The sequence below is a fragment of the Diaphorina citri genome, unplaced genomic scaffold (genome assembly GCF_000475195.1).
Source record: "Diaphorina citri unplaced genomic scaffold, Diaci psyllid genome assembly version 1.1 scaffold5182, whole genome shotgun sequence".
Classification (NCBI taxonomy): Eukaryota; Metazoa; Arthropoda; class Insecta; order Hemiptera; family Psyllidae; genus Diaphorina; species Diaphorina citri.
The window spans coordinates 8,860-18,774 of record NW_007382558.1 but is presented as its reverse complement, the minus strand read 5'-3'; the positions used below and the strand labels follow the sequence as shown (position 1 = coordinate 18,774).

General features: G+C 38.8%; 1 protein-coding gene across 1 annotated transcript; it reads right to left on the bottom strand.

The window, feature by feature from the left end:
• Nucleotides 1–705: 705 nt before the first annotated feature.
• Nucleotides 706–5,319, bottom strand: LOC103521405 (WD repeat-containing protein 54-like). Its single transcript, XM_026832098.1, has 7 exons — nucleotides 4,979–5,319; nucleotides 4,324–4,572; nucleotides 3,514–3,720; nucleotides 2,812–2,815; nucleotides 2,147–2,393; nucleotides 1,426–1,693; nucleotides 706–1,155 (listed from the first exon to the last, which is right to left on the bottom strand). Exons 2-7 carry the CDS (start codon nucleotides 4,546–4,548, stop codon nucleotides 1,024–1,026), a joined length of 1,083 nt encoding a protein of 360 aa, XP_026687899.1. The 5' UTR covers nucleotides 4,549–4,572; nucleotides 4,979–5,319; the 3' UTR covers nucleotides 706–1,023.
• Between the last annotated feature and the right edge of the window lie 4,596 nt (nucleotides 5,320–9,915).

Below are 9,915 nucleotides of genomic sequence, written 5' to 3'. Positions count from 1 at the left end.
AGATAAAGGAAGGTATGTTAACCCCAGATGAGAATGAGGTTTTGGGGCCTCCAATTTTTCAAACTATCAAGTCATTATCACCTAAATCACCTTATCAATCTGATAAGGGAATATCTTACCTGAGATCATTGTATCTATAGCAAACAGAACCATCCATGTTGAGCAAATTTTAACTGGAGACTGCCAATGTTCGATCATTTTGACTCCAACACAGTCCTAGATCTCTGGACAATCATAAAACAGAGGAAATTTGGGCACCCAACTCAGAAAAGTCAGAAAAACTGATAAAAGATCACAAAAAAATTAAAAAGAAGTTTTATCCCCTAATCTCAAGTAAACACATTTCTTGTCGAGATTTGCCGTGGAGCCTTCTGATTGGTGCATTTTGAACGGAACGATTATTTTTGATATCGATGAATCGATGTGGTGTGGTTCGATTAATCGATTTCGTCGAGGAGGTTAGAGCAGAGTGGATAGTGCAAGGTCGAAAGTTTTGAATAAAGTGAAGCCAAAATTTTTGCTTATGCTGAGAAGAGACGTTGATTTTCCTCACTAACTTGTCTTTAACTTACGAAGTATGAAGGGATAAGAAAATAATTAATAAAAACAAGCTACGAATTTCAATATTATTAAACTAGGTAGGTAATTATAATTTCTTTACCTATAGAATTTATTGTAAGTTTGATGTCAATGTTAAATAATTTTATACATCCTCGGTAGGTATTGAATATTGATGCACGTAAAAATGCAAGACAAGAAATTCGAGAATTCGAATTCGAGACAGAAATCGTCTTCGATATCGTCTCGCATTTTCAAAGAGACGAGATAGAATAAATTTTGCGTTTCGTAAAATTCGACGTAAGAAATTCCTTTGCCTCATAAGTAAATTTCGAGACAAAAAATTCCTTGTGTCGTCTCTCGTTTTTTCCAAGATAGACGAGATTAAGATATTTCTCGTGACTGATCCTAGAGGTAGGTAAGGTAGGTATTTCGGGTACCTATAACAAAGGCTCTCACATAGTTTTAGGACTTGAAGCAGTGCACCAAATTGGTGTCATAAGCAGACACACAGAACCCTGTTCCATTGGTATTAAGGAATCGACCTCCCACCAGCATCTGATCATTGATCTGGGAACTACACAGGAGATTGATTTCCTGGAATCAGAGGGAAAGAGAAGTTAGGTACATTCATATACCTACCTAGGGGGAAATAACCCACTAATAGAACCGCAGTCAACCATCGTGAGGACTTGTGCTTGTACTTTGAAGCAGCTAGCTAGGTTGGTTAGGGTTAGCTGTTCTTCCTGTTTATAGTCGCACAGCTGGACGCTAGTCTTATCTCTGTTCACTATACCCTAGCCAGACTTTTTTTTTTGCCATTTTTTACAGGATCGAGCCCACGAACCCCGAACACAGCAGACTCACCGTCACGTTATTGTTCTTACAAACTCGCCAAATCTTCACGTACGAGTCTTCCGACACCGTGAGCAAGTAATCGGCACCCATAGCCACATCCATGGCCGTTATGTAACGCGCATGAGCGGCCGTTTCCGTCAGTAGGCGTACGGCCGTCACAGGCCGAGTGCCGTCATAAGTGTAGTTGATTTTGGAGGAGTCGAAAATTCGGATGTGCCCCGAGCCGTAGGCGGCAGCGAGCCAGTCTTTCCATAGGAACAAGCTGGTGACTGCCGATCTGAGAACGAAAAGTTGTGGAGGTGACAGAAAAGGAAATTAACATTGTCTACTGTTGACCTGGGAAGAAAAAGATGAAGGGACACCTTCGGGTCTATCTTGTAGCTCAATGGTGAAATGAACGATAGCGCATGGTAGTTAGCTTGGAGGGTGTAGCGTTATTGTAAGAGCTAGGTTGTGGGTTTGATTCCCGCCCGAAGAGAAATTCATCCTAAAGTGATAAGCTGATAAGGGTCGTTCTCGGAACGGCTGGGCTGGCTTTCTCCTATCCTGTCCTACTTCCCTCTTCGATTCTGGGACGATAAGACCTAACTTGTGTATAGTTCCCTTTATGAAATCTCTCTCTTTTGTTGATTTTTATTATGAACCGAGTGTTCACGTTCCTTTTTCGCAGTCTAAAGAAAACCCATTTCGTAGTTCACCCCATTAGCTGTACCTCACTGCGCTCACTCACCCAAACGTATCCACGGTAGCGATCTGCAGTAACTCAGTACCGTTGAAGTACCACAGACAAATGACCCCGCTGTCATCGGCCGACGCCAGTCGATAGTCTATGGACGCAATGTCCGTTATAGCGTCCATATGTCCTTCCTTCCGGTCCATGAACGATAGACAGGTCTCCTCATCCAGAACCCCGAACACGCGTAGAACCCCTGAGCTATTTCCTGGACAATTTGAAAAAATATAAAGGTAGAAACACACTATCATCAGGTTACGTCACTCGAATTCATGGGTAGTCAGAAAGATGTAGTCCAAAGTTTTCCCATAAGCCAGCCTAGTTAGCTTGGTTGGTAACGCGCCTGCCTTGTAAGAGCTTGGCCGCGGGTTCGACAAAAAACGGCGGATTTTATCGTAAACAGATAAGATTCGATCTCGGAACGGCTGGCTTTCTCCTTATACAAATATCCACCTCAAATTGATGCTACCTGAATTTGTATGTTGCAAATCACAGCCCCCCAGATTACAAATCCAATGTTCTACCACTCAGCTTATAAGGCTGGTGAGTAAATCAAACATTCATTACAAAAATTAAGTGAAATCTCTACAATATATCACCTACTTAACTTTCCTATCTTAAATGTTCTTATCAAATGTCAAGGAACTTGACTACTAGGTGACGTGCCTGTAACAATGACATACATAAATAGTGATTTGTAGAGCAAATAGATATGATTTTGTTCAAGCAAAGCTTATACAAATATCTACCTCAAATTGATACTACTGAATTTGTATGTTGCAAATCACAGCCCCCCAGATTACAAATCCAATGTTCTACCTCTCAGCCTATAAGGCTGGTGAGTAGATCAAACATTCATTACAAAAATCAAGTGAAATCTCTACAATATATCACCTACTTAGGTAACTTTCCTATCTTAAATGTTGTTATCAAATGTGAAGGAACTTGACTACTAGGCCATTCTCCTTAGGCCTATCTTATATTCTTATACAAATATCCACCTCAAATTGATGCTACCTGAATTTGTATGTTGCAAATCACAGCCCCCCAGATTACAAATCCAATGTTCTACCTCTCAGCTTATAAGGCTGGTGAGTAAATCAAACATTCATTACAAAAATCAAGTGAAATCTCTACAGTATATCACCTACTTAATTTTCCCATCATAAATGTTCTTATCAAATGTCAAGGGACTTGACTACTAGGTCATTGTCCCTAGGCCTATCTTATATTCATAGTGTTTGATGCTTTAGAATAAATAAGTACAGTACCTATAACTTTAAGCTAACCTAGATACACAGGTTGAGTGGCAGAGAATGCCTCCTGACTCCTGAGGCATATCATAAATATCATAATACACTTACACTCTTGAAGTCTGGCTTCAACTGAAGGACTTTGTCAAAATCCAGCAGAGCAAACTTGGCTTTCCCGAGTGCCAAGTACACTGTGCCTCGTTTGAAATAGGTCAAGTAGTTCTCTGGGTCCCCCTCGACGGCTGCGTGATAATGTGACAGAGCGTCTTGTAGGAGACCACGGGATAGGAAGTCTCGGCCAAGTTCCAAATGCCCTTTCTTTTGATAAAATTGGATCTTGAAAAAGTTCGTCGAGTTCAGACTTATGTGGCGTATGGTACAGGTGGGCCAATAAATGGTATATACGTTTTTTAGGTGGGCAAATAAATGGTACACTTACCCTATTTACTTCTACATAATTATTTAAATCACGGGAGTTTTGGCACATCCACCAATGCTTTTTTCCCCAGTTCCAGTTAAATTTTTCACAGGTAAGAACTAAGAATTCCAGCCTAGTTAGCTTGGAGGGTAGCGCGCCTGCCTCTTAAGCACTAGGTCGTGGGTTCTATCCCATTTCCCACCCGGGGTGGACTCCTAAACAGAACAGGTTTGTTCTCGGAACGGCTGGCTTTCTTCTATCCTGTCCTCCTTTCTCATTCTATCTTCGGGACGATAAGACCTTCGTAGTTACAGTTCACTCTATCAAACTTCTTTAAAAAAATCCTTTCGTTCGTTCGTTTATTTATTTCTTCTTATTCTTCTTCTTTCTCTACTATTTCTCCTTCTTCTTCTCCTCCTCCTTATTTTTCTTCTTCTTAAAGAAATTCCCTTCGTTCGTTTGTTTACTGAGCTCTTCCACCCGACCATCGAGGTTTGACCCACCTGCATGACCTCACACAGGGCACTGTTATTGTGGCACGTGATGTACTGGGGCCTCGTCTTATCGCTCTCCGCCACTGGGATGATGTTGATGTTGTTCTGATGTACCACGGCCAGTTTGGTGGCGACTCCCCCCTTGGATTTGGCACTGGTTCGGTTGACGGACAGATTGTTGCAGAGGGCGGAAGCAGTGGAGGAGAGAAGCAGGGTGTTCTCCCTCTCATACATGATTGGGCTTGGAGAAGGGAAACTCTGAAATATAGGTACATTGAATGGATTATAATATTTTTTATTAAAATAGATACCTTCACTAAAGATGACAAATCGGGCGAACGACCTACTGTCAAAGCACCTAGAAGAAGAAGAAGAAGAAGAAGAAGAAGAAGAAGAAGAAGAAGAAGAAGAAGAAGAAGAAAAAAAAACATTAAAACACTCCCTTCCGGTACAGACCCTAAAATGCAGACAGATTTTCCTCTCTGAATTCTGGATAGTCAGACCTTCCGAGTCAATATTTTAATCCGTCTATAGGGCCAAAATGAGACTGAACAGTCCCTTTACTCCCGCAGACAGACTAAGGTCTTATGTCTGTACTTTTTTAACTTTTTTTTAATTATTAGATAGGTACCTACCTAATATAAATTGAATTTATGAAACTTACCTTTCAAGGCACGAAAAATTAACACTTTACTGCAATTCTGAAAATGTTACCTACATTCGAGTAACTCACAAAATAAAATGAAAAGTTTCGAACTTTTGAAATACGTTGAAGGAAAAACTCACACTTATGCAATAGACTGCGAGACAAAATGCTGAATGATAGTGGAAAACTACGAACAAAAAAGAAAAAAGGCACAGAAGGGAAGAGAAGAGAGGACAGAAGGGAAGAGAGAAGAGAAGGAATAGAAAAAGAGTAGGGGAGGATGTTAAAAATGCCAGAGAGACGAGAGAGGGGGAAATGTTATCAAAGGAGGAAAGGAGGCAGAAGAGAAAGAGTATGATTTAGGACAGAGAGGAGAAAGAGTAGGATGGAAGAGAGGGAGGAGATACAGATAAAGAAGGGTGTAAGAGAGAGGAGAAAGGGAGAGATAAAAATTGGTGCATTTTGAACGGAACGATTATTTTTGATATCGATGAATCGATGTGGTGTGGTTCGATTAATCGATTTCGTCGAGGAGGTTAGAGCAGAGTGGATAGTGCAAGGTCGAAAGTTTTGAATAAAGTGAAGCCAAAATTTTTGCTTATGCTGAGAAGAGACGTTGATTTTCCTCACTAACTTGTCTTTAACTTACGAAGTATGAAGGGATAAGAAAATAATTAATAAAAACAAGCTACGAATTTCAATATTATTAAACTAGGTAGGTAATTATAATTTCTTTACCTATAGAATTTATTGTAAGTTTGATGTCAATGTTAAATAATTTTATACATCCTCGGTAGGTATTGAATATTGATGCACGTAAAAATGCAAGACAAGAAATTCGAGAATTCGAATTCGAGACAGAAATCGTCTTCGATATCGTCTCGCATTTTCAAAGAGACGAGATAAAAGTTTCGAACTTTTGAAATACGTTGAAGGAAAAACTCACACTTATGCAATAGACTGCGAGACAAAATGCTGAATGATAGTGGAAAGCTACGAACAAAAAAGGCACAGAAAGGAAGAGGAGAGAGGAAAATTCGCAGGAAAGAGAGAAGAGAGGGAATAGAAAAAAAGTAGGGGAGGATTTTAAAAATGTCAGAGAGACAAAAGAGGGGGAAATGTTATCAAAGGAGGAAAGGAGGCAGAAGAGAAAGAGTATGATTTAGGAGAGAGGAGAAAGAGTAGAATGGAAGAGAGGGAGGAGATACAGATAAAGAAGGGTGTAAGAGAGAGGAGAAAGGGAGAGATGATAACGTGCATGAGAGGAGAAAAAGGGATAAAGGAATAGAAGAGTGGGAGAAAGAGGATAGATCGAAAAAATAATAGAAGAGAAGAGGAGGAATGATATTAGAAGAGAGAAAAAAAGGAGAAATGAAAAGGGAGAAAAGGGAAGGAAACGGAATGGAAGAGGAGGTAATCAGAAATAAATGGGTGTGAAGGGCAGACAGTTTTCTTTCTTTGATAAAAATCGATGCTGTTTGTATACAAAAAGGTAACCAAGCAACGCACCCGTCATATCAGGCTAGATATAAACATATATGACCTTTAGCGGTAATGGACTAGGTATGTGATTTTTTTTTTTAAGATGTTTGATAGAAGGAACTGTAACTACTAGGGTCTTATCGTCCTGAAAGCGAAGACAGAATAGCAGAAAGCCAGCCGTTCCGAGAACGAACCTTCACAATGTCTCTACCACTACCTATCTTTACCTGTTGTATTTTATTTCATTGTCATTCTCTACTACCACTATTAAATTTACATTTACCTTTTTTTTCTAGTTAAGCAAGGTCTTTTTACTGAATTGTTAGTTGTATACCTATGTATTATTCTTTAACCCATCAAATATACGAGACCCTGTTTAGACTGCCGGGGTAAAGGGACTTTTCAGTCCTGTTCGGGCAGGATAAACAAGGTATATTCTATTCTATTCTATTATATAAAGTCCGCCCCGTGTGGGAATCGAACCCGCGATCTATTAGCACTTTGAATACGCCAGTTCCCAAAATATAACTGAAGTTTAGCAACGTAGCTCGTGGTTGTGATACGGATGTCTGACGATCTGGGTAATCTCGTGCTGCTAGCTATTTTCGGTCCCATTCAGGCTTGGGGAGAACATATGGGGAGGCGGATGGCTTGTCGCCAGATAGAGGGTAAATAAAAAACAAACCGACTGATAGGTGGGTAGGTATATTTCAGAAAAATAAATTTATTTTATTCACAATCGTTTGATTTACCTATTTACAAAAATATAAAAGGTAATTATTATGTATAAGATCCTATAATTTCAAGTTATAAAAATAAATCTATACATCATCGTATTAGTGAAATAGTGAGGAAATATTCTTGAGCCGGGGTTTTACCTAGTTGGATTGTCCAGAGAGTGAGATTAATCGAGCCATAAGTAGGTATAAGCACCTGATTCAACAGGAGGGCGTGGGTTCAATCCCAGCCAAAGTAGGGAATTTTATCCTCAACATTGTTCGAGAATTTGACTACAGTAATAGCAGATAGCCTGCTGCTGGTGAGAAGGCCCAAGGGACTGTTTGGTCTATCGAGGCTCGCTTAGAGTTAAAGTAGTAGGCACGAAAAATATTAAGTTTTAGTAGTATAAGGTTTAAAAACAAAGTTTTATGTAGGTAACCAAACTTAAGTGAAAAAGCGTGGAAGATTTTAAAGAAGATTTTTCATTTTTTTTTTTTTTTTTTTTTTTTAAGAGTTTTTTTTAGAAAATTTTTTTTTTTTTCAGGGTCCCTTTTGTTGCGCGCAAAATTAACAATAAAATATTAAATAACGTAATTAAACTATAATGATTAAATAGCTAATCAGTTAGAAAAATATGAAGGTTATCTTACAAGTTTTTTTTTTTTTTTTTTTTTTTTTTTTTTTAAGAGTTGGAGGGATAGGTTTAATAGGTAAAATACCTATTACCTATTGCACTATTACCGACTTATCGAAATTGATAATCTCAATAGTAGGTATTTTTATTTCTTAAAATTTAATCTTATACCTATAATATATTTTACTAGATTTAGCATTAATTGCCGGGGCCACACTGAGAGATTAAACTTTGATTAACCTTTAATCAAACTCTTATATTAATCTTAGATAAAGCAAATCTGATTGGTTGACTTCGAATTTTTTAGCAAATCAAATTGCTTAATCCCCGATTAAAAGTTAATCATAGGTAATTTAATTTCCTACATGTCCCCGGCTATAAATTTATTAAAATTAAAGTCGAAAACCGCTAAGGAGGTATCTTGTTGCTTGAAAATCATCTAGGGACTCTTAGGGAAAATTGACACATCCACTAATAAGGGTACAAAATTGGTGGATGTGACACATTCGCAGGATAGCTTTGCAAATATGAGAGCTGTATGTGTAAAGAAGGAGTGAGGTATAAAAAAGAACTATTCTTTATAGTCTATTTAGTAGTTAGGATCTAACTCACTGAGTAGTTCACTAGAAAGAGTAGTTCTTTTTGAGTATAAATTACTAGAAAGAGTATAAATCACTCACTCTTTGAACGTCTCTACTCGATAAGCACAATTGAATTGAAAATCAAAATGGTTATGATTTATAGTTCTGATTATTATTGATTACGACCTAATGGCCAAGTTCCCGACATTTGGAAACAACAACAACATTATTGATTATGTTTATATAAGTAACATACCTAACTGGATTTTAATGTAAAATATTAGGGTATTTTCCAAGGTCATTATAATACTGACTCTGTCCATGTTCATGGGAGCAGGTCGTATAGGTACAAAAATACTTTGGGAAATGGCCTGCTTTCGCCTTTCTAGCGGCTGATTTAACCACAATGCCCGTACCGTGTGAAGGCCATTGCTCACCAAGTCGAATCATCAATAGATTTAGCTTTTCCACGATTAAGGCCTGTTTAAACGCGGTTTAAGTTTGCCACAAAGTAAGTTTAAACTTGGTTTAAGTTTAACTCTCGGATTAAGTAATCTGATTGGTTGATTTAAAAAAAAAAAAAAAATTCAGCCAATAAGATTGCTTGATCCCAGAGTTAAACTTCAACCAAGTTGCGCTCGGCCTAAACTGAAAATGGTATTCAACTAACATGGTGATACTCTAGCCTAAAACTTTACATATACAATCACTGGGTGTCTGCAATATCACAGGTTGTACCGAATAACCTTATGTAAAACCGTCGGTCCGAATGTCATGCTGTACAGATCACGGATCGCACCGTTAGCTCGTCTACACCAGAACTCGGGATCAGACATTCAGAATTTTTCATTCAGACTCGGGATCACAGAGTCTGATCACAGACTACAACTCGTTGTGTTCATAGTAGTAATCTGTCGTCGCTATCGTATCTTCTTCATGGAATTGTGAACAGTCGGCCGGGTATTTCGTCTGAAAACATCGAAAACAAAGAACGGAATTTATTGCTAGATTTGTTTTGCCATGAAACTCTGTTCCGTGTTAATATGTACAAATCACGGATCGCACCGTTAGCTCGTCTACACCAGAACTCGGGATCAGACATTCAGAATTTTTCATTCAGACTCGGGATCACAATACATAGTCTGATCACAGACTACAACTCGTTATGTTCATAGTAGTAATCTGTCGTCGCTATCGTGTCTTCTTCATGGAATTGTGAACAGTCGGCTGGGTATTTCGTCTGAAAACATCGAAAACAAAGAACGGAATTTATTGATAGATTTGTTTTGCCATGAAACTCTATTTCGTGTTAATATAGACCTCTTGATGTTCGCGCGCCTACCGCCAACGTATACTGAAGATATGATATTAGAAGACCATTCACCATCCTGAGCCAGCCTAGTTAGCTTGGTTGGTAGCGCGTCTGCCTCGTAAGCGCTTGTTCGCGGGTTCGATTCCCGACCAGGGCGGATTTTATCCTGAATGGATAAGGTTCGTCCTCGGAATGGCTGGCTTTTTCCTGTCCTGTCTTCCTTCTC